This window comes from Pristiophorus japonicus, chromosome 16 (assembly GCF_044704955.1).
Source record: "Pristiophorus japonicus isolate sPriJap1 chromosome 16, sPriJap1.hap1, whole genome shotgun sequence".
In the NCBI taxonomy this organism is placed as follows: domain Eukaryota; kingdom Metazoa; phylum Chordata; class Chondrichthyes; family Pristiophoridae; genus Pristiophorus; species Pristiophorus japonicus.
In genome coordinates, this window is record NC_091992.1 from 5,386,489 (window position 1) to 5,414,434 (window position 27,946).

The 27,946-nt window shown below is 51.9% G+C and overlaps 1 protein-coding gene across 1 annotated transcript; it reads left to right on the plus strand.

Annotated features, from left to right (window-relative positions):
- The first annotated feature begins 10,117 nt into the window (after positions 1-10,117).
- LOC139226285 (pinopsin-like) lies at positions 10,118-27,540 on the plus strand. The gene is made up of 5 exons (XM_070856929.1): positions 10,118-10,349; positions 12,683-12,865; positions 17,247-17,392; positions 25,037-25,276; positions 27,062-27,540. The coding sequence occupies exons 1-5, from the start codon at positions 10,118-10,120 to the stop codon at positions 27,206-27,208; spliced, it is 948 nt and encodes a 315-aa protein (XP_070713030.1). The 3' UTR covers positions 27,209-27,540.
- Positions 27,541-27,946: the final 406 nt, after the last annotated feature.

Below are 27,946 nucleotides of genomic sequence, written 5' to 3' on the forward strand. Positions count from 1 at the left end.
ACATTAACGATTTGGAGGAAGGAATTGAGTTTTAATATCTCCAAGTTTGCGGATGACACTAAACTGGGTGGTGGTGTGAGCTGTGAGGAGGACACTAAGAGGCTGCAGGGTGACTTGGACAGATTAGGTGAGTGGGCAAATACATGGCAGATGCAGTATAATGTGGATAAATGTGAGGTTATCCATTTTGTTGGCAAAAACATGAAGGCAGAATATTATCTGAATGGCGGCAGACTAGAAAAAGGGGAGGTGCAACGAGACCTGGGTGTCATGGTTCACCAGTCATTGAAAGTGGGCACGCAGGTACAGCAGGCGGTAAAGAAGGCAAATGGTATGTTGGCCTTCATAGCTAGGGGATTTGAATATAGGAGCAGGGAGGTCTTACTGCAGTTGTACAGGGCCTGAGTGAGGCCTCACCTGGAATATTGTGTTCAGTTTTGGTCTCCTAGTCTGAGGAAGGACATTCTTGCTATTGAGGGAGTGCAGCGAAGGTTCACCAGACTGATTCCAGGGATGGCTGGGCTGTCATATGAGGAGAGACTGGACCAACTGGGCCTTTATTCCCTGGCGTTTAGAAGGATGAGAGGGGATCTCATAGAAACATATAAGATTCTGACAGGACTGGACAGGTTAGATGCGGGAAGAATGTTCTCGATGTTGGGGAAGTTCAGAACCAGGGACAGAGTCTTAGGATAAGGGGTAGGCCATTTAGGACGATGGTGCAGGCTCGAAGGGCCAAATGGCCTACTCCTGCACCTAGTTTCTATGTTTCTAACCCTAACCCTAACCCTGAGGAGTAGTAGAAGAGCATGTCAGGAGCAGTACCAGGTGTACCTAAAAATGAGGTGCCAATCTGGGGAAGCTGCAACACAGGACTACATGCATGCTAAACAGCGGAAGCAGCATGCTATAAACAAAGCTATGCAATCCCACAATCAGATCAAAGCTCTGCAGTCCTGCCATATCCAGTCGTGAATGTTGGTGGAACATTAAACAACTAACGGGAGGAGGAGACTCCATGAATATCCCCATCCTCAATGATGGCGGAGCCCAGCACGTGAGTGCAAGAGGCAAGGCTGAAGCGTTTGCAACCAGCTTCAGCCAGAAGTACCGAGTGGATGATCCATATCAGCCTCCACCTGAGGTCCTCACCATCACATAACCATCTTCAGCCAATTCAGTTCTCTCCATGTGATACCAAGAAACGGCTGAGCGCACTGGATACAGCAAAGGCTATGGGCCTCGACAACACCCCGGCTGTTGTGCTGAAGACTTGTGCTCCAGAACTAGCCGCGCCTCTAGCCAAGCTGTTCCTGTACAGCTACAACACTGGCACCTACTCGACAATGTGGTAACTGCCCAGGTATGTCCTGTCCACAAAATGCAGGACAAATCCAATCCGGCCAATTACCGCCCCATCAGTCTACTGTCAATCATCAGCAAAGTGGTGGAAGGTGTCGTTGACAGTGCTATCAAGCGACACTTACTCACCAATAACCTGCTCACCGCTGCCCAGTTTGAGTTCCGCCTGGACCACTTGGCTTCAGACTTCATCCAAGTTTGCTGACGATACAAAGCTAGGTGGGACAGTGAGCTGTGAGAATACAAAGCGTCTGCAAAGGGGTATAGAGAGACTGAGTGAGTGGGCAGTAAGGTGGTAGATGGAGTATAATGTGGGGAAATGTGAGGTTAGTCACTTTGGTAGGAAGAATAGAAAAACAGAATCTTTTTAAATGGTGAGAAACTTTTAAATATTGGTGTTCAGAGAGATCGCATGCAGGTACAGCAAGCAATAAGGAAGGCAAATGGCATGTTATTGCAAGGGTGCTGGAGTATAAGAGTAAGGAAGTCTTGCTACAATTGTACAGGACCCTGGTGAGACCACACCTGGAGTCTCAGTCTCCGTATCTAAGGAAGGATATACTTGCCTTGAAGACGGTGCAACGGAGGTTCACTAGATTGATTCCTGGGAGGTGTCTTATGATGAGAGATTGTGCAGAATGGGCCTATACTCTCTGGAGTTTAGAAGAATGAGAGGTGATCTCATTGAAACATACAAGGTTCTGAAGGGGATTGACAGGGTGGATGCTGAAAGGTTGTTTCCCCCGGGCTGGAGAGTCTAGAACTAGGGGGCACACGTTAAGAGGTAGGCCATTTAAGACTGAGCTGAGGAGGAATTTCTTCACTCAGAGGGTTGTGAATCTTTGGAATTCTCTACCCCAGAGGGCTGTGGATGCTCAGTCTCTGAATATATTCAAGGCTGAGATAGATTTTTGGAGTCTAGGGGAATCAAGGGATACGGAGATCGGGCGGGAAAGTGGAGTTGAGGTCAATGATCAGCCGTGATCTTATTGAATGGCGGAGCAGGCTCGAAGGGCCGTATGGCCTACTCCTGCTCCTATTTCTTATGTTCCAAGTTCTCATTACAGCCTTGGTTAAAACATGGACAAAAGAGCTGAGTTCCAGAGGTGAAGTGAGAGTGACTGCCCTTGACATCAAGGCACCATCATCCTGGGGGGTCACCATTGACCAGAAACTTAACTGGACCAGCCACATAAATACTGTGTCGACAAGAGCAGGTCAGAGGCTGGGTATTCTGTGGTGAGTGTCTCACCTCCTGACTCCTCAAAGCCTCTCCACCATCTACAAGGCACAAGTCAGGAGTGTGATGGAATACTCTCCACTTACCTGGATGAGTGCAGCTCCAACCACACTCAAGAAGCTCGACACTATCCAGGACAAAGCAGGCCGCTTGATCGGCCCCCCATCCCCCACCTTCAACACTCACTCCCTCCACCACCGGCGCCCCCTGGCTGCAGTGTGTACCATCTACAAGATGCACTGCAGCAACTCGCCAAGGCTTCTTCGGCAGCACCTCCCAAACCCGCGACTTCTACCACCTAGAAGGACAAGGGCAGCAGGTGCATGGGAACACCACCACCTCCACGTTCCCCTCCAAGTCACACACCGTTCCGACTTGGAAATATATCGGCCGTTCCTTCATCGTCGCTGGGTCACAATCCTGGAACTCCCTCCCTAACAGCACTGTGGGAGCACCTTCACCACACGGACTGCAGCGGTTCAAGAAGGCGGCTCACCACCACCACCTCCAGGGGCAATTAGGGATGGGCAATAAATGTCGGCCTTGCCAGCGACGCCCACATCGCAGGAACGAATAAAATAAAACCTGAGAAGGCGGACGGGGCCTGGGTTAACATCTCATCCAAAAGACGGCACCTCCAACATTGCAGAACCCTCTCAAACTGAGAGAGTTAGGGGAGGAGTTGGGTGAGTTAGGGGAGGTGACTGATGGCTTGAGTGCAGAGGCAGGTTTTAAGGAGCTCTTGAGGGATGGGTGAGGGATTCAGGCAGGCAAAATAATTTTAGACGGCAATTCCCCGAGTGCTGGGCCATGAGAGTGAAGGTCCAGCTGTTATTGAGGAGCAGTAGGGGCTCGGGTGTGGATCGGTAGAGCGAAAGGTGCAAGTTGGGGTACAGAGCCGCGGGGTAGGGGGTTGCAAAGTTGGATCCAAGGCAGACTTTGTAAACAATATTGATCCCTCAACCAACATCCGGTTGATGTTGAGAACAGAGACAGACAGTTTGTAAAAGTCCCTTGTGAAGTACACCCAGGTATCGCTCAACAATCTTGCACCATCCCAGGCTGTGGTGGAACACCAGTAACCGTTCGCTTGCAAGCTGCGATATTAATAAAGACTTATCCTGCTTTGGCACAGATGCAGTTACAGACGCCTCGCTTTAATAAACTTAATTAAGGTTAAACCATGGGGTAGGGATTAGAGACAGACACAAAGGAGCTTTCAGTCAATACCAAAAGCCCTTCAGTCATTTATAACAGGTCCGTCTCCCCACAATAGATGGGACTTTATTTCAGACGGAATAGACGGAACTATCTGATGACATTGGCTGAAAAGCATTTCTCTCTCTGTTCATATTCCATTCCGCCCCCTTGATGCCTGCTATAAGAAATAGGAGCAGGAGTAGGCCATTTGGCCCCTCGAGCCTGCTCCGCCGTTCAATAAGATCATGGCCGATCTGATCATGGACTCAGCTCCACTTCCCTGCCCGCTCCCCATAACCTTTTACTCCCTTATCGTTCAAAAATCTGTCTATCTCCACCTTAAATACATTCAGCCTCCACAGCTCTGTGGGGCAGAGAATTCCACAGATTTACAACCCTCTGAAAGAAGAAATTCCTCCTCATCTCAGTTTTAAATGGGTGGCCCCTTATTCTAAGACTATGTCCCCGAGTTTTAGTTTTCCCTATAAGTGGAAATATCCTCTCTGCATCCACCTTGTCGAACCCCCTCATTATCTTATAAGTTTCAATAAGATCATCTCATTCGTCTGAACTCCAATGAGTATAGGCCCAACCTACTCAACCTATCCTCATAAGTCAACCCCCTCATCTCCGGAATCAAACTAGTGAACCTTCTCTGAACTGCCTCCAATGCAAGTATATCCTTTCGTAAATACGGAGACCAAAACTATACGCAGTACTCCAGGTGTGGCCTCACCAATACCCTGCACAGTTGTAGCAGGACTTCTCTGTTTTTATACTCTATCCCCCTTGCAATAAAGGCCAACATTCCATTTGCCTTCCGGATTAATCCGCAGGTACAAGCAGACTCCCACAATACTTCACCCCAATGGCTGTTCTTTGTGTGTGAGTGTAGAGTGCGTGCTGGCTGTTCGGCTGGGGGAGGCAAACACAATGCTGATCCTGTTCCTTGTCCGAGACCCCCACCCATGGACATTACAACAAGGCTCTTTTGTAACTCAGTCTCGGAGTGTTTGCGTCACTGGCCAGGCCGGCATTTATTGCCCATTCCTAATTGCCCCTTGAGAAGGTGGTGGTGAGCTGCTGCCTTGAACCGCTGCAGTCCATGTGGTGAAGGTGCTCCCACAGTGCTGTTAGGGAGGGAGTTCCAGGATTGTGACCCAGCGACGATGAAGGAACCCGCCAATATATGCCCAGGGTCATGGTGGTGTGTGACTGGGAAGTGATGGTATTCCCATGCACCCGCTGCCCTTGTCCTTCGAGGCAATGGAGGTTATGGGTTTGAGAGCAGGGACATTAACTGCTTTTGTTCATTCCCTCCCACGGGTGCTGAGGCCAGTCAGATTATCCAGTGCAGTGCTAAGCGAGTGCTGTCTTTCAGATGAGACGTTAAATCGAGGCCCCGTCTGCCCTCTCAGGTCGATGTAAAAGATCCCATGGCACTATTTTGAAGAAGAGCAGGAGAGTTCTCCCCGGTGTCCTGGCCAATATTTATCCCTCAATCAACATCACTAACACAGATTATCTGGTCATTATCACATTACTGTTTGTGGGAGCTTGCTGTGCGCAAACTGGCTGCCGCGTTTCCTGCATTACAACAGTGATACACTTCAAAAAAGTGCTTGATTGCCTGTGAAGGGCTTTGGGATGATCTGAAGTCGTGAAAGGCGCTATATAAATGCAAGTCTTTTTTTCTTATAACACCAATCACTGCCCTTCAAAATAGTTCGCTCGGGACATTTTGATTCTTTGCTGTATAACAATAACAACAACAACTTGCATTTATACAGCCCCTTTAATGTAGTAAAATATCCCAAGGGGCATCACAGGAGCGATTATCAAACAAAATTTGACACCAAGCCACGTAAGGAGATATTAGGGCAGGTGACCAAAAGCTGGGTCAAAGAGGTAGGTTTTAAGGAGTGTCTTAAAGGAGGAGAGAGAGGCGGGGAGGTTTCGGGAGGGAGTTCCAGAGCTTGGGGCCCAGGCAACAGAAGGCACGGCCACCAAAGGCGGAGTGATTATAATCAGAGATGTTCAAGAGTCAAGAATTAGAGGAGCGCAGACATCTCAGAGGGGGATTGTGGGGCTGGAGGAGATTACAGAGATAGGGAGGGGTGAGGCCCTGGAGGGATTTGAACACGAGGATGAGAATTTTAAAATCGAGGCGTTGCTTAACGGGGAGCCAATGTAGGTCAGCGAGCACAGGGGGTGATGGGTGAGCACATGGGTGCCCAGGGGCAGCACGGACCAGCCCACACTGCGATATGTGCGCGCACTAATACCGTGCAGTAGAGCTGGTCTTCAGTCGTCTTGGATAACCCTTGCCACTGGACCAAGACCTAGCTCTGTCGAGCCCCGTGTGGTGGCTGGTGTGCAACGGCCACCACACGTTAAAAACATCCACACACAGGTATCTTCCACCCTTCAAGATGTAGTTCGGGATCTGGAATATTTGGTCCCTCATTGAAACACCCGTGAACTCATCCCTTTCTGGCGTGGAAGCAAGTCATCCTCGATACAAGGGACTGCCTAAGATGGATGGGTGAGCGGGACTTGGTGCAAGTTAGCACATGGGCAGCAGAGTTGTGGATCACCTCAGGTTTACGTAGAGATCAGGTCCTCAAATCTGGCACCAAGCTCATGGTCTACGGGGCTGTAGTGATACCCGCCCTCCTGTATGGCTCAGAGACATGGACCATGTACAGTAGACATCTCAAATCACTGGAGAAATACCACCAACGATGCCTCCGCAAGCTCCTACAAATCCCCTGGGAGGATAGACGCACCAACGTTAGCGTCCTCGACCAGGCCAACATCCCCAGCATCAAAGCACTGACCACACTCGACCAGCTCCGTTGGGCGGGCCACATTGTTCGCATGCCTGACACGAGACTCCCAAAGCAAGCGCTCTACTTGGAACTCCTACATGGCAAACAAGTTCCAGGTGGGCAGGGGAAACGTTACAAGGACACCCTCAAAGCCCCACCGACACCTGGGAGTCCCTGGCCAAAGTGGAGGAAGTGCATCTGGGAGGGTGCTGAGCACCTCGAGTCTCGTTGCCGAGAGCATGCAGAAAGCAAGCGCAGGCAGCGGAAGGAGTGTGCGGCAAACCAGTCCCACCCTCCCTTTCCCTCAACCACTGTCTGTCCCACCTGTGACAGAGACTGTAATTCCCGTATTGGACTGTACAGTCACCTGAGAACTCACTGTTAGAGTGGAAGCAAGCCTTCCTCGATTTCGAGGGACTGCCTATGATGACAATGACGTGGGGTAGAACGTGGGAGACCAGCTTTTTAAAAAACTATGAAGCACTTCCCTGTGAAAAAGTGAATGCAGCAAGTGTGGAATCGTGACCTCAGTGACCTACTTGGGTGCAGCGCTCAGAATCACTGAGCTCCTTAAACCCACTCTTCCCCGAGCCATCGCCTCATCGCCAATATCACTAATACGTTTCACCTGTAATTGTCATCATCTCTGCGGGCTCCCAGATCCAGGTGTAAAGCCCCAGGAAGCGGCTTTGCTTCAAGCTCTCGAATCTTCCAACAGAGCATCACTGCAGCTCCAAGGTTTACGGAAACGACACCGAGGCTGAGGGAATTCACCTCGTCATGAAAATCATCGACCACCCCCCAGCACTGAACCCCCCCCCCCACATCCTCATCCTCCCGCCCCCATCCTCCCATTCTAATCTACAGAAAGCCCCGTCTGTACGGGGGAAACAGGTCACAGCTGGGACAGAGGGTCGGGCTCAGTGCAATGGTCATCAGCGCCCTGGTTAGAGAGAGGGGATCAAATTAGTCTGAGCTCCTGATCACCATCAGTGATCCCCATTGGAGTATGTGTGTGTGTGTGTGTGTGAGCCTATTTGTGTGAGCATGCATATTCATGTGAATGTGCGTATGTATCTGTGAGTGTGAGTGAGTGAGTGTGTCTGTGAGCATGTGAGTGTGTCAGTGAGTGTGTCAGTGAGTGTGTCCGTGGTGTGTCAGGGAGTGTGTACAGTGTGTGCCTGAGTGTGAGTGCATGTTGATGTCAGTGAGCATGTGAGTGAGTGTGTCAGTGAGTGAGTGAGTGTGTCAGTGAGCGTGTGAGTCAGTGTGTGTGTCAGTGAGTGAGTCAGTGAGTGTGTCAGTGAGTGAGTGAACGTGTCAGTGAGTCAGTGAGTGAGTCAGTGAGTGAGTGAACATGTCAGTGAGTGTGTGAGTCAGTGAGTGAACGTGTCAGTGAGTATGTGAGTGTGTCAGTGAGTGTGTAAGTCAGTGAGTGAGTGAACGTGTCAGTGAGTGTGTCAGTGAGTGTGTGAGTCAGTGAGTGGGTCAGTGAGTGTGTGTGTCAGTGAGTGAGTGAACGTGTCAGTGAGTACATGAGTGTGTCAGTGAGCGTGTCAGTGAGTGAGTGAATGTATTAGTGAGTGTGTGTGTGGGGTGAGGACAGGACTGAGCTGAGCCACGACACCCCTCGCTGTTAACACTCCATGTCCCGGATCACCTGTGAACAAAGGCCTTTTAGAAAAAAACAGAAAATGCTGGAAATACTCAGCGGGTCGGGCAACATCTGTGAAGAGAGAAACAGAGTTAACGTTTCAGGTCTGTGACCTGTCGGCAGAACATTTGTCAGAATTTTGTCAGACCAGTTCTGAGGAAAGGTCATCGACCTGAAGTGTGGTCAGTCACTGTTGTAATGTGTGAAACACGGCAGCCAATTTGCGCACAGCAAGCTCCCACAAACAGCAATGTGATAATGATCAGATAATCTGTTTTTGTTATTTCATTGAGGGATAAATATTGGCCCCAGGACACTGGGGAGAACTGCTCTGCTCTTCTTCACAATAGTACCATGGGATCTTTTACATCCTCCTGAGAGCAGACAGGGCCTTGGTTTAACGTCTCATCCGGAAGATAGCACCTCCGACAGTGCAGCACTCCCTCAGTACTGCCCTTCCGACGGTGCAGCGCTCCCTCAGTACTGCCCCTCCGACAGTGCGGCACTCCCTCAGTACTGCCCCTCCGACAGTGCGGCACTCCCTCAGTACTGCCCCTCTGACAGTGCGCCGCTCCCTCAGTACTGCCCCTCCGACAGTGCGGCGCTCCTTCAGTACTGCCCCTCCGACAGTGCAGTGCTCCCCCACTACTGCCCCTCTGACAGTGCAGAACTCCCTCAGTACTGCCCCTCCGACAGTGCGGCGCTCCCTCAGTACCACCCCTCCGACAGTGTGGCGCTCCCTCAGTACTGTCCCTCCGACAGTCCGGGGCTCCCTCAGTACTGCCCCTCCGACAGTGCGGCGTTCCCTCAGTACTGCCCCTCCGACAGTGCGGAGCTCCCTCAGTACTGTCCCTCCGACAGTGCGGCGCTCCCTCAGTACTGTCCCTCCGACAGTGCGGCGCTCCCTCAGTACTGTCCCTCCGACAGTGCGGGGCTCCCTCAGCACTGCCCCTCCGACAGTGTGGCACTCCCTCAGCACTGTCCCTCCGACAGTGCGGGGCTCCCTCAGTACTGTCCCTCCGACAGTGCGGCGCTCCCTCAGTACTGTCCCTCCGACAGTGCGGGGCTCCCTCAGTACTGTCCCTCCGACAGTACGGCGCTCCCTCAGTACTGTCCCTCCGACAGTGCGGGGCTCCCTCAGTACTGTCCCTCCGACAGTACGGCGCTCCCTCAGTACTGTCCCTCCGACAGTGCGGGGCTCCCTCAGTACTGTCCCTCCGACAGTGCGGGGCTCCCTCAGTACTGTCCCTCCGACAGTACGGCGCTCCCTCAGTACTGTCCCTCCAACAGTGCGGCGCTCCCTCAGTACTGTCCCTCCGACAGTGCGGGGCTCCTTCAGCACTGCACTGGAGTGTCAGCCTAGAATTTGTGCTCAAGTCTCTGGATTGGGACTTGAACCCACGACCTACTGACTCAGAGACGAGGGTACTAGCCACTGAGCCACAGAGTCTAAGATTCCTGATTAATGAAAGCACTTTAACAAAAACAAATCCTCTTGAAGCTGACGATTATTTTAAATAGATGTTAAGAAAGATTACAACAGGGTCGTGAGAGAGATGCATTGGGTGATGTCCCTAAGCCGTTTGGGCTTTATAATAAGGTTTACCAATCCTTACTGAGCGCACGCTGTGGGACTATGACCAGCTAGCTCGACTCCCCAGAGACAGAAGGTGAATCACTGCACTCGGGTCCTGTGAATCTCCCTCTCAAGCATCGATGGATTTTTCCACGGTCCCCATCACCACTTCCAACGGGACAATCGGGGCTTTTGATGGCCCCCAGTGGCCGCACCTTGCCCCGAAGAGCACCTACATGGCCGTGGCCACTCTCATGGGCACCGTGGTCTTCTTGGCCACCTTTGTCAACGGGCTGGTCATCCTGGTGTCGGTCAAGTACAAGAAGCTCCGCTCGCCGCTCAACTACATCCTGGTGAACCTGGCCATTGCCGATCTGATAGTCACCTTCTGCGGCAGCACCATCAGCTTCTCCAACAACATCAACGGCTACTTCACCCTGGGGGAGACCGTGTGTCAGTTCGAAGGTTTCATGGTGTCTCTGACAGGTGGGTGATCCTGGGACGTCTCCAGTTCTCGAGGGAGGGGGTTCTTGCCCCCACCTTCCGTGACCCCATTTCTTGGCCATCACCGTCCCCACATTCGGTGAGTTTCCAAGTCAGACACATCCGGTTTGATCCCAGTTCTGTGCTGGGAACATTAGGAACGGGAGCAGACCATTCAGCCGCACGAGCCTGTTCCGTCATTCAGTCAGATTGTGGCTGATTTGTGTCTTCGCTCCGTTTGCTCCACCTCCTTTGATACTCTTACCTTACAAAGGTAAGCCATGGCTCAGTGGGCAGCACCCTCACCTTGGAGCTTGGAGTCAGAAGGTTGTGGGTTCCAGTCCCACTGCAGGAACTTGAGTACAAAAATCTAAGCTGACACCCAAGTGCAGTGCTGAGGGAGCGCCGCACTGTCGGAGGTGCTGTCTTTCGGATGAGATGTTAAACCAAGGCCCCATCTGCCCTCTCAGGTGGATGTAAAAGATCCCATGGCACTATTTCGAAGAAGAGCAGGGGAGATATCCCCGGTGTCCTGGGGCCAATATTTATCCCTCAATCAACATCACAAAAACAGATTATCTGGTCATTATCACATTGTTGTTTGTGGGAGCTTGCTGTGTGCAAATTGGCTGCTGCGTTTCCCACATTACAACAGTGACTACACTCTGAAAAGTTCTTCATTGGCTGTAAAGCACTTTGAGATGTCCGGTGGTCATGAAAGGCGCTATATAAATGCAAGTCCTTTCTTTCTATTTACAAAACTCCAGTCTTGAAAAATTCAATTGACCCTCGACCTCAACAGCTTTTTAGGGGAGAGAATTCCCGATTCCCACGGCCCTTTGTGTGAAGAAGTGCTTCCTGACATCACCCTGAACGGCCGGGCTCTAATTTTAAGGTCCTGCCCCTTGTTCTGGACTCCCCCCACCAGAGGGAATAGTTTCTCTCGCTCTACCTCATCGAATCCTTTAATCATCTTAAACCCCTCGATCAGATCCCCCCCTTAACCTTCTACACTCGGGGGGAATACAAGCGAGGTTTATGCAAACTTTCCTCCAAATTTAACCCTTTGAGGTACATCGCAATGATACGCCGATATCACTCTGGTGAATCTGTGCTGCTCCCTCTTCGAGGCCGAAATGTCCCTCCTGAGGGGCACGGCCCAGAACTGAGCGCAGTGACTCCAGGCGGTGTTTGCCCAGAGCTCTGTACAGCTGAATATTCCCCCCCATTGAATTCCAGACCCTGAGATAAAGGGCATTTTTTGATTGCTGTTCGTGTCTGTTTGCTCGGTTTAGATGATTTAGATGCTTGGACTCTCAGGTCAGCTGATGTGATTCTGGGCCATTATAGTCTTGCCGTAATTGACCTCAGTGCCGCTGTTTGCTATTCAATTAACCCCCCACCCCCCCACCCCGGGGGAAGTCCATGAATAAGGACGTCGGGGGAGGGTGGGTTTAGGTTCAGCCATGATAATGACGAGATATTGGCATCGATAAATGGCTCCTTGGGTGGAGCCCGGGGAGTGCCCAACACCTTCAGGAGCGGAGAAAACTGACGGGAGGGAAAAGGAATCGAGGCCCATTGGAGAACCACTGGCTGGGGGGTTGTGACCAGCGGGCACAAATTGATGATCATTGGCAAAACTGGCAAGCTGGAGATGAGGAGAAGTGTTCCAACGCAGCGAGTTGTTGCAACCTGAAAGGTCAGTGGAATTAGATTCACAGTAACTTTCAAAAAGGAATTGGATAAATATTTGAAGAGGAAAAACTGTGCAGTGCTACGGGCAAAGAGCCAGGGGGCACAGATTTAAAGTAAGTGGGCGGGGGTGGGAGGTTTAGAGGGGATTTGAGGGGAAATGTCTTCACCCAGAGGGTGGTGGGGGTCTGGAACTCACGGCCTGAAAGGGTGGTAGAGACAGAAACCCTCACCACATTTGGATGTGCACCTGAAGTGCCGTAACCTGCAGGGCTACGGACCGAGAGCGGGAAAGTGGGATTAGGCCGGGTAGCTCTTTGTCGGCCGGCGCAGACAGAATGGGCTTGAAATGGTCTCATTCTGTGCTGAAATTTTCGATGATTCTATGACTGGGACTAATTGGATAGCTCAACCAAAGAGCCAGCACAGGCACGATGGGCCAAATGGCCTCTTTCTGTGCGGAGATTTCTGCAAATCTCAACGGGGGTAGCGGGGAGGGGGGGGGGGTGTGGGGGCGGGAACAGGAAGAGTCGGGCAAACTGCGCCCTCCCGCCCAGGAGATGGTTTCAGACAGACACCACTGGAGTCCGCGGGAATAGAACGTGAGAGAAGCTGAGTTGTCGTGTCTCCTTCCCAAGCAGGTATTGTAGGGCTGTGGTCTCTGGCGATCCTGGCCTTTGAGAGATACATCGTCATCTGCAAACCCATGGGCGATTTCCGCTTCCAGCAGAGGCACGCGGTGTGGGGCTGCCTCTTCACCTGGATCTGGTCATTCGCCTGGACAGTGCCACCTCTCGTTGGCTGGTGCAGCTATGTGCCTGAGGGTAAGGAGGCGAGTGAGGCCGAGGCTCCAGTCCCCACCCTCCTACAACACGAATTACAGAGTATTACACAAGAACACAGGAGCAGGAGTCGGCCATTCAGCCCCTCGAGCCTGCTCCGCCATTCAATAAGATCATGGCTGATCTTCAACATCAACTCCACTTTCCCGCCCGATCCCCATATTCCTTAGTATCCAAAAATCTATTGCTCTCTGTCTTGAATATACTCAACAACTGAACATCCACAGCCCTCTGGGGTAGAGAATTCCAAAGTATTTACAGCACAGAAACAGGCCATTGGGCCCCCCCGCTCCGTGCCCAGTGTCCGGCCCCCCCGCTCTGTGTCGAGTGTCCGCCCCCCCGCTCCGTGCCCAGTGTCCGCCCCCCCCCCTGCTCCGTGCCCAGTGTCCGCCCCCCCCCCCGCTCCGTGCCGAGTGTCCGGCTCCCCCCCCGCTCCGTGTCGAGTGTCCGCCCCCCCCCCCTGCTCCGTGCCCAGTGTCCGGCCCCCCCCCCCGCTCCGTGCCGAGTGTCCGGCCCCCCCCGCTCCGTGCCGAGTGTCCGGCCCCCCCCGCTCCGTGCCGAGTGTCCGGCCCCCCCCGCTCCGTGCCGAGTGTCCGGCCCCCCCGCTCCGTGCCGAGTGTCCGGCCCCCCCCGCTCCGTGCCGAGTGTCCGGCCCCCCCCGCTCCGTGTCGAGTGTCCGGCCCCCCCGCTCCGTGCCGAGTGTCCGGCCCCCCCGCTCCGTGCTGAGTGTCCGGCCCCCCCGCTCCGTGCCGAGTGTCCGGCCCCCCCGCTCCGTGCCGAGTGTCCGGCCCCCCCGCTCCGTGCCGAGTGTCCGGCCCCCCCGCTCCGTGCCGAGTGTCCGGCCCCCCCCCGCTCCGTGCCGAGTGTCCGGCCCCCCTGCTCCGTGCCGAGTGTCCGGCCCCCCCGCTCCGTGCCGGGGTTTATGCTCCACACCAGCTCCCTCCCACCCTCTCCATCTCCCCCCATCACCATATCCTTCTATTCCTTTCTCCCCCATGTGTTTATCCAGCCTCCCCTTAAATACATCGATACTATTCACCTCAACCCCTCCCTGTGGCAGCGAGTTCCACATTCTCACCCCTCTCTGGGTAAAGAAGTTTCTCCTGAATTCCCGACTGGATTTATTAGTGACTGTCTGATATTGATGGCCCCGAGTTCTGGTCTTCCCACAAGTGGAAACAACTTATCTACGTTTACCCGATCGAATTCCCACATAATTTTAAAGCCCTCTATCAGGTCACCCCTCGGTCTTTTTTCTAGAGAAGAGCACCCCAGCCTGTTCAATCTTTCCTGATAGCAGAACCAAGAGGTTATACCCATCATTCTAGTAAATCCTTTTGACACCTTTCCCAGTGCCTCCAATTCTCTCACTCATTTCTGTAGCCGACCCAGTCACAGCACTTACACGATGTGACTTTTCTTCGAAAGAAAATCTGCGTATGGAGGTGTTTGTGTGGTCTCGTTCCCTTTAACTTTGGGCTCAGTGGGTAGCACCCTCGCCTCGGAGTCACAAGTTTGGTGGTTCAAGTCCCACTCCAGGGACTTGAGCACATATATCCAGGCTGACACTCCCAGTACAGTGCTGAGGGAGTGCTGCACTGTTGGAGGTACCGTCTTTCAGATGAGACGTTAAACCGAGGCCCCGTCTGCCCTCTCAGCTGGACATAAAAGATCCCATGGCCCTATTTCGAATAGGAGGGGAGTTCCTCCGGTGAACTGGGTCCAATATTTATCGTTCAATAAACATCACTAAAGACAGATAGGAATATAAGAACATAAGAAATAGGAGCAGGAGTACGCCACCTGGCCCCTCGAGCCTGCTCCGCCATTTAATAAGATCATGGCTGATCTGATCACGGACTCGGCTCCACTTCCCTGCCCACTCCCCATAACCCTTTATTCCATTATTGCTCAAGAATCTGTCTATCTCCGCTTAAAATATATTGAATCACCCAGCCTCCACAGCTCTCTGGGGCAGGGAATTCCACAGATTTACAACCCTCTGAGAAAAAAACTTCCTTCTCATCTCAGTTTTAAATGGGTGGCTCCTTATTCTGAGACTATGCCCCCTAGTTTTAGTTTCCCCTACAAGTGGAAATATGCTCTCTGCATCCACCTTGTCGAGCCCCCTCATTATCTTATATGTTTCGATAAGTTCACCTCTCGTTCATCTGAACTCCAATGTGTATAGACCCAACCTACTCAACTATCTTCATAAGTAAGCCCCCTCGTCTCCGGAATCAACCTAGTAAACCTTCTTTGAACAGCCTCCAATGCAAATATATCCTTCCTTAAATATGGAGACCAAAACTGTACACAGTACTCCAGGTGTGGCCTCACCAATACCCTGTACAGTTGTAGCAGGACTTCTCTGCTTTTATACTCTATCCCCCTTGCAATAAAAGCCAACATTCCATTTGCCTTCCTAATTACTTGCTGTACCTGCATACTAACTTTTTGTGTTTCATTTACAAGGACCCCCAGGTCCCTCTGTACTGCAGCACTTTGCAATTTTTCTCCATTTAAATTATAATTTGCTTTTCTATTTTTTCTGCCAAAGTGGATAACCTCACATTTTCCCACATTATACTCCATCTGCCAAATTTTTGCCACTCACTTAGCCTGTCTATATCCCTTTGCAAATTTTTTGTGTCCTCCTCACAATTTGCTTTCCCGCCCATCTTTGTATCATCAGTAAACTTGTCTACATTACACTCGGTCCCTTCATCCAAGTCATTAATATAGATTGTAAATAGTTGAGGCCCCAGCACCGATCCCTGCGGCACCCCACTGGTCACTGTTTGCCAACTGGAAAATGACCCATTTATCCCGACTCTCTGTTTTCTGTTAGTTAGCCAATCCTCTACCCATGCTAATATATTACCACCAACCTCGGGAACTTTTATCTTGTGCAGTAACCTTTTATGTGGCACTTTATCGAATGCCTTCTGAAAATCCAAATACACCACATCCACTGGTTCCCTCTTATCCACCCTGTTCATTACATCCTCAAAGAACTACAGCAAATTTGCCAAACATGATTTCCTTTTCATAAAACCATGCTGACTCTGCCTGACTGAATTATGCTTTTCCAAATGTCCTGCTACTGCTTCCTTAATAATGGACTCCAGCATTTTCCCAATGACAGATGTTAGGCTAACTGGTCTATAGTTTCCTGCTTTCTGTCTGCCTCCTTTTTTAAATAGGGACGTTACATTTGCAATTTTCCAATCTGCTGGGACCTCCCCAGAAGCCAGGGAATTTTGGTAGATTACAACCAATGCATCCACTATCTCTGCAGCCATTTCTTTTAAGACCCTAGGATGCAAGCCATCAGGTCCAGGGGACTTGTCTGCCTTTAGTCCCATTATTTTACTGAGTACTACTTCTTTAGTAACAGTTATTGTATTAAATTCCTCTCTCCCGATAGACCTTTGATTATCCACTATTGGGATGTTTCTAGTGTTTTCTACCGTGAAGACCGATACAAAATATTTGTTCAATGTCTCTGCCATTTCCCTGTTCCCCATTATTACTTCCCCAGTCTCATCCTCCAGGGGACCAACATTTACTTTAGCCACTTTTTTCGTTTTTATGTACCTGCAGAAACTCTTACTGTCTGTTTTTATATTTTGTGCTAGTTTACTTTCATAAGTAAAATATATCTTCCCTCTCTTTCTTATTTTTTTAGTCGTTCTTTGCTGGCTTTTAAAAGTTTCCCAATCCTCTGGCCTCCCACTAGTCTTGGTCACATTGTATGCCCTTGTTTTCAATTTGATGCAATCCCTTATTTCCTTAGTTATCCACAGATGGTTATCCCTTCTCTTACAGTCTTTCCTTCTCATTGTGATATATTTTTGTTGAGAGTTATAACGTATCTCCTTAAATGTCTGCCACTGCTCATCAACCGTCCCACACTTTAATCTATTTTCCCAGTCCACTTTAACCAACTCTGCCTTCATACCTTTGTAGTCTCCTTTATTTAAGCTTAGGACACTGGTCCAACTTTCTCACCCTCCAACTGAACTTGAAATTCAACCATGTTATGGTCACTCATTTCAAGAGGATCCTTTACGAGGAGATTGTTTATTAATCCTGTCTTATTACACAGTACGAGATATGGTCATTATCACATTGCTGTTCGTGGGAGCTTGCTGTGCGCAACTTGTTGGATATGTTGCTCACCCTTTCCCCCTGTGCCCCCTGCCCCCGCCGCCAAGATAGTTGGATTGTTCTTTATGCTTAATATACTGCACTATGTGCTCGCACTGTGTCCCTGTAGAGCGGGATCGCACTGTGCGGGGCAGTGTGGTGTGGGATCGCCCTGTGCGGTTATTCAGCACGATCTGTTTTGCGGCTCTAGGATTACGGACGTCCTGCGGACCCAACTGGTACACGGGCGGCACCAACAACAACAGCTACGTGGTGGCGTTCTTTGTCAGCTGTTTCATGACGCCCCTGAGCCTCATCATCTTCTCCTACGTCAGTCTCCTGGTGGTCCTGCGAGCCGTGAGTACAACAACAACTTGTATTTATATAGCGCCTTTAATGTAGTGAAACACCACAAGGCGCTTCACCGGAGTATTGAGATAAAAATTTGTCCGAGCCACATAAGTAGAAATTAGCGCAGGTGACCAAAAGCTTGGTCAAAGAGGTATATTTTAAGGAGCATCTTGAAGGAGGAAAGAGAGGGGGAGAGGTTAAGGGAGGGAGTTCCAGAGCTTGGGGCCTAGGCAACAGAAGGCACGGCCACCTATGGTTGAGTGGTTATCATCAGGGATGCTCAAGAGGCCAGAATTAGAGGAGCACAGACATCTCGGGGGTTGTGGGGCTGGAGGAGATTACAGAGATAGGGAGGGGCGAGGGCCATGGAGGGATTTGGAAATAAGGATGAGAATTTTGAAATCGAGGCGTTGCTTAACCGGGAGCCAATGTAGGTCAGCGAGCACAGGGGTGGTGGGTGAGCGGGACTCGGTGCGAGTTAGGACACGGGGCAGTGGGCACAGGGGGTGATGAGTGAGCGGGACTCGGTGCGAGTTAGGACACGGGGCAGCCGAGTTTTGGATCACCTCTAGTTTAGGGTAGAATGTGGGAGGCCAGCCAGGAGAGCGTTGGAATAGTCGAGCCTAGAGGTAACAAAGGCATGGATGAGGGCTTCAGCAGCGGATGAGCTGAGGCAGGGGCAAAATGGAGAACCTCACTGCTCCAATTCTGTGCCTTCTCTCCAAACGTTCCTGGCCCATTCAATGGGCACCATCAGCCCTCTGGTACCGAACTCGCAAACCTCGACAGTGGGTGTTGGCAGGCTATTCCACTATGGAGGTATCATTGACAGGTGCCCTCCCTCTCCCCCACCATCATGCCCAAGCCCAAGCCCACAGATCCTTTATCGGGAGAGTTGGTTGGTCATCAGGAGTAAGATTTTCCATACCTACTCCCGAGCCCAGGGTTACTGACACAACGGGTTGCTATTGCTCAGTGGGCAGCACTCTCGCCTCTGAGTCAGAAGGTCGTGGGTTCACGTCCCACTCGAGGGATTGAGCACAAAATCCACGCTGACACTCCAGTGCACTACTGAGGGAGCGGCGCACTGTCGGAGGGGCACTACTGAGGGAGCGGCGCACTGTCGCAGGGAGCAGTACTGAGGGAGTACTGCACTATCGGAGGGACAGTAGTGCAGCGCTCCCTCAGTACTGCTCCTCCGACAGTGCGGGGCTCCCTCGGTACTGCCCCTCCGACAGTGCGGCGCGCCCTCAGTGTCGGAGGGGCGGTACCGAGGGAGCCCTGCGTTGTCGGAGGGGCAGTACTGAGGGAGCGCCGCACTGTCGGAGGGGCAGTACTGAGGGAGTGCCGCACTGTTGGAGGGGGAGTACTGAGGGAGCGCTGCACTGTTGGAAGGACGGTACTGAGGGAGCGTCGCACTGTCGGAGGGGCAGTACTGAGGGAGCACCGCACTGTCGAAGGGGCAGTACTGAGGGAGCGCTGCACTGTCGGAGGGGCAGTACTGAGGGAGCGTCGCACTGTCGGAGGGGCAGTACTGAGGGAGCGCTGCACTGTCGGAGGGGCAGTACTGAGGGAGCGCTGATCCTATGACACTGGTCTGCGGTGTCCTGGGGCTAATATTTATCCCTCAATTAGCATCACTAAAACAGATTATCTGGTCATTATCACAGTGCTGTTTGTGGGAGCTTGCTGAGCAGAAATTAGCTGTCGCGTTTCCTACCTTACAACAGTGACTGCACTTCAAAAATATTTCATTGGTTGTAAAGCGCTTTGGAACATCCTGAGGTTGTGAAAGGCGCTATAGAAATGCAAGTCTTTCTTTTAACTATAAAGAGCCAAACAGCACCTCCGATCAGATGCAAACCTGGCCTTAATTTGGCACCGAATTGGCAATCTCACTCTGATTGGTTCCAGTCCTGGACCAGCAAACCCAGAGATCGGGAGTCCGAATCCCATCAGGGCAACATATGAATTAGAATTTGATAAATCTGCTAATCTGTGATCCGGCCCCGACATAAAATAATCATCAAAGTTACGGCATTGTCCTGACAATCCCAACTGGTTCACCAATGACCTTCAGGTGAAGGGACTGACCCAGCCTGGTCCCCACGTGTCTCCTGTCCCGCACTGACCGCTCCAGCCTCAATGTCCGCAGAACAACTGGACATGGGCAGTGAGTGCAACATTCTCAGTGTCACCCACATCCCGAGGATCAATAACAAAACACGGATAACTGGATTGGGAAATTGAAAATCTCACATTGGTGGAGTAAGAGGCACTTGTCTCAGCTCAGGGACAGTGTAGAGGGAGCTTTACTCTGTATCTAACCCCCTGTACCTGCCCTGGGAGTGTTTGATGGGACAATGTAGAGGGAGCTTTACTCTGTATCTAACCCCCTGTACCTGCCCTGGGAGTGTTTGATGGGACAGTGTAGAGGGAGCTTTACTCTGTATCTAACCCGTGCTGTACCTGCCCTGGGAGTGTTTGATGGGACAGTGTAGAGGGAGCTTTACTCTGTATCTAACCCCCTGTACCTGCCCTGGGAGTGTTTGATGGGACAGTGTAGAGGGAGCTTTACTCTGTATCTAACCCATGCTGTACCTGCCCTGGGAGTGTTTGATGGGGACAGTGTAGAGGGGGCTTTACTCTGTATCTAACCCATGCTGTACCTGCCCTGGGAGTGTTTGATGGGACAGTGCAGTGGGAGCTTTACTCTGTATCTAACCCCCTGTACCTGCCCTGGGAGTGTTTGATGGGACAGTGTAGAGGGAGCTTTACTCTGTATCTAACCCCCTGTACCTGCCCTGGGAGTGTTTGATGGGACAATGTAGAGGGAGCTTTACTCTGTATCTAACCCGTGCTGTACCTGCCCTGGGAGTGTTTGATGGGACAGTGTAGAGGGAGCTTTACTCTGTATCTAACCCCCTGTACCTGCCCTGGGAGTGTTTGATGGGACAGTGTAGAGGGAGCTTTACTCTGTATCTAACCCCCTGTACCTGCCCTGGGAGTGTTTGATGGGACAGGGTAGAGGGAGCTTTACTCTGTATCTAACCCCCTGTACCTGCCCTGGGAGTGTTTGATGGGGACAGTGTAGAGGGAGCTTTACTCTGTATCTAACCCGTGCTGTACCTGCCCTGGGAGTGTTTGATGGGACAGTGTAGAGGGAGCTTTACTCTGTATCTAACCCTCTGTACCAGCCCTGGGAGTGTTTGATAGGACAGTGTAGAGGGAGCTTTACTCTGTATCTAACCCCGTGCTGTACCTGCCCTGGGAGTGTTTGATGGGACAATGTAGAGGGAGCTTTACTCTGTATCTAACCCCCTGTACCTGCCCTGGGAGTGTTTGATGGGACAGTGTAGAGGGAGCTTTACTCTGTATCTAAACCGTGCTGAACCTGCCCTGGGAGTGTTTGATGGGACAGTGTAGAGGGTGCTTTATTCTGTATCTAACCCCGTGCTGTACTGTCATGTATGTAACCTTCATGTTACTGTAACCTTCATGTAACAACACTGTACACTGTATACACCTAAGTAATGCACACCTTGACCACAGGGGGTGAACTTCTGGGAGACACTCCTCACCTGGTCATCCAGGTATATAAAGGGAGGTCCCACGCAGGATCTGGACTTCTTTGTCCTGTGAATAAAGGTACAGGTCACAGAGTGACCTTGTCTCCGGTATGTGCCTCGTGTTGATTTACAGTAGAGTGTAAGGACAGAACATTTGGCGATGAAGATGGGATCCGGCCTACCGAATCCAAAATGGAGGCGATCCGTCGCCCGCCCAGGCCCGGCAACACATCGGAGTTGCGTTCATTTCTGGGACTATTCAACTATTTTGGGAACTTTCTGCCGAACTTAAGCACATTGTTGGAGCCGCTACACGTGCTCCTGTGTAAGGGTTGCAATTGGTTTTGCGGGGACTGTCAGGAACCTGCTTTGTTCTAACAAGTTGTTGACTCTGTACAACCCCTGTAAGAAATTGGTTTTGACATGCGATGCATCATCCTATGGGGTTGGGTGCGTGTTGCAGCAGAGTAATGATGAGGGCCAAATCCAACCTGTGGCTTAGGCTTCCAGGTCGTTCTCCCAAGCAGAAAGGGGATATGGGATGGTTGAAAAGGAAGCACTCGCATGTGTCTACAGGTGAAAAAGATGCACCAGTACCTTTTTGGCAGAAGGTTTGAGTTAGAAACGGACCACAAGCCGTTAACATCCCTGTTGTCCGACAGCAAGGCTGTCAATGCCAATGCGTCAGCTCCCATACAGCGATGGGCTCTCACGCTGGCTGCGTATGACTACACCATACGACACCGGCCAGGCACCGAAAATTACGCTGACGCGCTCAGCAGGCTTCCACTGGCCACCACTGAGGGGGCAGCAGAGCAAAGCGCTGAGATGGTCATGGCTGTCGATGCTTTCGACAGCGCAGGCTCCCCCATCACAGCCCACCAGATCAAAATCTGGACCAAAAGAGATCCCCTCCTATCCCTGATTAAGAAATGTGTCCTGACTGGGGATTGGGCGCCCGCACACGGAGCATGCCCTGAAGAGGTCAGACCGTTTCACAGATGGCTGGATGAACTCTTCATCCAAGTCGACTGCCTACTATGGGGTAGCCGGGTAGTCATGCCCCAGAAGGGAAGGGAAGCATTCATCAGGGATCTCCAGAGCGAGCACCCAGGCATTGTGCTGATGAAGGCCATTGCCCGGTCACACATATGGTGGCCGGGAATTGATGCAGACCTGGAACACTGTGTTCGCAGGTGCACGACGTGTGCCCAGCTGGGTAATGTCCCCAGGGAGGCCCCACTCAGCCCGTGGCCCTGGCCCACCAAGCCATGGTCACGTATTCACGTAGACTACGCGGGCCCGTTCATGGGCAAAATGTTCCTCATTGTTGTTGATGCGTACTCGAAATGGATCGAGTGCATCATATTGAATTCGTGCACGATATCCAGCACTGTGGAGAGTCTGTGTGCGGTCTTTGCGACCCACGGCTTGCCGGACATCCTGGTTAGTGACAACGGCCTGTGTTTCACTAGCTATGAATTCCGGGAGTTCATGTCAGGTAATGGCATCAAACATGTCAGGACAGCACCGTTCAAGCCGGCTTCCAATGGCCAGGTGGAACGTGCGGTCCAAATCATAAAACAGGGCATGCTCAGGATTCAAACACCCTCCCTTCAATGCCGCCTATCGCGCCTCCTGCTGACCTACAGGTCCCGACCGCATTCGCTCACGGGAGTCCCGCCCGTGGAACTACTCATGAAACGTACACTTAAAACTCGGCTGTCCCTCATTCACCCAGTCCTGCCAGACATTGTTGAGGGCAAGCGCCAGTCCCAAAATGAGTGCCATAACCGTAACTCAAAGGGGAGATGGATAGAAATCGATGACCCTGTATTTGTTCTTAATCACGCTTTTGGGGCCCAAGTGGCTTGAGGGTACTGTAATTGGTAAAGAGGGGAATAGGGTCATAGTGGTCAGACTCAACAATGGGCAGATATGCCGTAAGCATCTGGACCAAGTAAAGAAAAGGTTCAGCATGGACACTGAGGAACCTGAGGAAGATCAGGAGATGTTGCCCACACCACCGCCAGTGAACGAGCAACAAGAACCGCCAGCAGCATGCACAGTCCCTGCGGCCAGCCCGGACAGGTCGGAATCACCACAGGTGACAGAGACGCATGCCAAGGCTCAACAACCAGAGCCCCAACTGCGGCGCTCCACGAGAGAGCGTCGACCGCCTGAAAGACTCAATCTTTGATCCAAAGACATTGGGGGGAGGTGATGTCATGTATGTAACCTTCATGTAACTGTAACCTTTATGTAACAACACCGTATACACCTGAGTAATGCACACCTTGACCACAGGGGGTGAACTTGTGGGAGACACTCCTCACCTGGTCATCCAGGTATATAAAGGGAGGTCCCACGCAGGTTCATCACTTCTTGGTCCTGTGAATAAAGGTTCAGGTCACAGAGTAACCTTGTCTTCAGTATGTGCCTCATGTTGATTTACAGTAGAGTGTAAGGACACAACACTGTACCTGCCCTGGGAGTGTTTGATGGGACAGTGTAGAGGGAGCATTACTCTGTATCTAACCATGCTGTACCTGCCTGGGAGTGTTTGGTGGGACAGTGTAGAGTGAGCTTTATCTGTATCTAACCCCGTGCTGTACCTGCCCTGGGAGTGTTTGATGGGACAGTGTAGAGGGAGCTTTACTCTGTATCTAACCCCCTGTACCTGCCCTGGGAATGTTTGATGGGACAGTGTAGAGGGAGCTTTACTCTGTATCTAACCCGTGCTGTACCTGCCCTGGGAGTGTTTGATGGGACAGTGTAGAGGGAGCTTTACTCTGTATCTAACCCCGTGCTGTACCTGCCCTGGGAGTGTTTGATGGGACAGTGTAGAGGGAGCTTTACTCTGTAACTAACCCCCTGTACCTGCCCTGGGAGTGTTTGATGGGACAGTGTAGAGGGAGCTTTACTCTGTATCTAACCCTGTGCTGTACCTGCCTGGGAGTGTTTGATGGGACAGTGTAGAGGGAGCTTTACTCTGTATCTAAGCCCCTGTACCAGCCCTGGGAGTGTTTGATAGGACAGTGTAGAGGGAGCTTTACTCTGTATCTAACCCCGTGCTGTACCTGCCCTGGGAGTGTTTGATGGGACAATGTAGAGGGAGTTTACTCTGTATCTATCCCCCTGTACCTGCCCTGGGAGTGTTTGATGGGACAGTGTCGAGGGAGCTTTACTCTGTATCTAACCCCGTGCTGTACTTGCCCTGGGAGTGTTTGATGGGACAGTGTAGAGGGAGCGTTACTCTGTATCTAACCCGTGCTGTACCTGCCCTGGGAGTGTTTGATGGGGATAGTGTACAGGGAGCATTACTCTGTATCTAACCGTGCTGTACCTGCCTGGGAGTGTTTGATGGGACAGTGTAGAGGGAGCTTTACTCTGTATCTAACCCCGTGCTGTACCTGCCCTGGGAGTGTTTGATGGGACAGTGTAGAGGGAGCTTTACTCTGTATCTAACCCCGTGCTGTACCTGCCCTGGGAGTGTTTGATGGGACAGTGTAGAGGGAGCTTTACTCTGTATCTAACCCGTGCTGTACCTGCCCTGGGAGTGTTTGATGGGACAGTGTAGAGGGAGCTTTACTCTGTATCTAACCCCCTGTACCTGCCCTGGGAGTATTTGATGGGACAGTGTAGAGGGAGCTTTACTCTGTATCTAACCCTGTGCTGTACCTGCCCTGGGAGTGTTTGATGGGGATAGTGTACAGGGAGCATTACTCTGTATCTAACCGTGCTGTACCTGCCTGGGAGTGTTTGATGGGACAGTGTAGAGGGAGCTTTACTCTGTATCTAACCCCGTGCTGTACCTGCCCTGGGAGTGTTTGATGGGACAGTGTAGAGGGAGCTTTACTCTGTATCTAACCCCGTGCTGTACCTGCCCTGGGAGTGTTTGATGGGACAGTGTAGAGGGAGCTTTACTCTGTATCTAACCCCGTGCTGTACCTGCCCTGGGAGTGTTTGACGGGGCACTGCGCCAATCCCCAGCGCTGATCTCCCTCACGTTGATGAGCGCCATTTTCTTTAAGGAGAAAGCAGAAGATGCAAATGAGCAGTGCATTCCCTCCCTCCACAGGTTGCCCAGCAACAGAAAGAGTGCCAGACGACGCAGCGAGCAGAGCGGGAGGTGACCCGCATGGTGGTTGCCATGGTGATGGCCTTTCTGGTCTGCTGGCTGCCTTATGCCACTTTTGCCATGGTCGTTGCCGTGAATAAGGACATCAAGATTCACCCCACCTTGGCCTCCATGCCTTCCTATTTCTCAAAGACTGCCACTGTCTACAACCCCGTCATTTATGTCTTCATGAACAAACAGGTACGTCCAGTTCTGTATTCTGTTTTCTTCATCCACGGGATGTGGGTGTTATTGTCCATACCTAATCACCCTTAACTGAGTGGCTTGCTGAGCCACCTCAGAGGGCATTTAAGCGTCAACTGCTGTAATGTATTTGCTTCATGAGTTCTTTGCTTAAGAATTTATTGCAACACATTGCTATTAAGAACGAGTTGGTTTATTAACAAAGGTTTAACAATCACACTACACATTACCAGTTGATCCACTAGACTCATAACTGCATACCTCATCGTGGATGAGCTAGACCCTACTGGCTGGGGTTTTATTGAGTCTTGTGAACATCACGTGACTGGCTAAGCCACTCACAATGCAACAGCTCTACAACTATTTTGTAAAACCCATAAATCAAGTGTCCCCTTATTGAAGGGGGCCACTATAAACGACAATTGAACAAATTAACTTTTTACCATAACTTAAATCAAATTAAAATTTGGTTGCCGGGGGTGATGATGCACTCCAGTCCCTCCGGTGCCTACCTCTCGCGCAAGACCATCGCGTGCTCCATCTCCAGGGACACCCTGGCTTGAACGTAACCGCGGAAGAAAGGCAGGCAGTCGGGCTGAACGACCCCCTCGACCGCCCGCTGCCTGGACCGGTTGATGGCCCCCTTGGCCAGGCCCAGGAGCAGTCCTACGAGGAGGTCTTCCGACCTGCCCGCTCCCCTCTGCACAGGGTGCCCAAAGATCAGGAGTGTGGGACTGAAGTGCAACCAGAATTTGAGGAACAGCCCCTTCAAATAATGGAACAGGGGCTGCAACCTCGCACATCCAACATAAACGTAGAACACGGACTCTTCCAGAACGCAGAAATTGCAGGCGGCCTGGGAGTCCGTGAACCGACTTAAAAACCGATTGCACGGGACTGCTCCGTGCAACACCCTCCAAGCCAAGTCCCCAATAAATAGAGGGAGGACTCCTGCGTGGAGAGCACCCCAATGGGGACCCCTGCCTCATCCGGACGGCAAGATGGTGCGCCATGGCGTGTCCGGACGGAAGATGAGGATGGCAAAATGGAGAGTGTGTAAGAGCAGCCCGTACAGGAATCCCCTCCGTGCAGAACTGAAAGGCACAGAGGAGATTTCCCTCCAACTATTTTGTAAAACCCTTAAATCAAAGGCCCCCTTTTATATATTCAAAAAGGAGTTAGATGAGGTCCTTACTGCTAGGGGGATCAAGGGGTATGGCGAGAAAGCAGGAATGGGGTACTGAAGTTGAATGTTCAGCCATGAACTCATTGAATGGCGGTGCAGGCTAGAAGGGCCGAATGGCCTACTCCTGCACCTATTTTCTATGTTTCTATGTTTCTAAACGGGGGGGGGGGGGGGCACTAAAACTGACAATCGAACAAATCAACTTTTTCCCATAACTTAAATCAAATTAAAATTTGGTTGCCGGGGGTGATGATGCACCCCAGTCCCTCCGGCACCCACCTCTCGCGGAAGGCCGCGAGCGTACCGGTGGACACCGCGTGCTCCATCTCCAGGGACACCCCGGCTCGGATGTAACCGCGGAAGAGAGGCAGGCAGTCGGGCTAAACGACCTCCTCGACCGCCCGCTGCCTGGACCCTTTGGCCGTGCCCAGGAGCAGTCCTACGAGGAGGCCTTCCGACCTGCCCGCTGCCCTCCGCACAGGGTGCCCAGCAACAGCTCTACAAACCTGGGAGCATGTGCATACATTAACCCCCTTCCCTCCCTCTCTCCTTCTTCCTGACTTTAACTGGCTTTCCTATTTCTCCTCCCGGTCCAGTTCCGGAACTGCCTGCTGACCACGGTATGCTGCGGGCGGAACCCACTGTCCGTGGACGAGGAGACCTCCTCCAGCTCGGCCAGCGGGAGTCGCACCGATGCCAGCACCGTGTCCGAGGGAGGAGGCAACAGAGTGACGCCGGCTTGACCCCCTTCTCGGGTTCCAGCACCAGCCCCCTGGCCGAGCCTCGGGGAGAGGACTCTGGTCGATGGACTCCGAATTCCCGCCGCGATATCTCTGCACACGGCTTCACCTCATCTGTCGACAGCGAGCACTTGCATCTGATTTACCAGGACCCAGTGAACAGGACTCACTGAGCTCAGTGTCAATGTCAGGCCCTGGGAACACTTGCCCCACTTCCAGCCACCCGCTCACTGCCTCAGTCTCCATTCAGCCATGTTCATTGTTGCAACACCGCTGTTATCATGTAATTTATTGCCTGCCCCCCCAACACTCGCCACTTTAACAAGATCCCACTCCAGCCTAGCCTGCCCCCTCACACCCAGCTCCAACTCTGCACCATGTCTTGCTCCAGGGCTCCTGGTGATGTCCCCACCCCCCCCCCCCCCCCCCCCCCCCCACTCTCCTTCCCTCCCAAAGACTCCTGTACCTCCCAATACTTCCTGTCTCCCTCCAGCATCTGCCTGTGAAAATACCTCGTGTCATTCCGAATATGGCCACGTAATACTATGAGCCGGAGAGTGGGATTAGACTGGGTGGGATATTAAAGGGTACGGGGAGTGAGTGGGAGAGTGGGATTAGACTGGGTGGAATATTAAAGGGTACGGGGAGTGAGTGGGAGAGTGGGATTAGACTGGGTGGGATATTAAAGGGTACGGGGAGTGAGGGGGAGAGTGGGATTAGACTGGGTGGGATATTAACGGG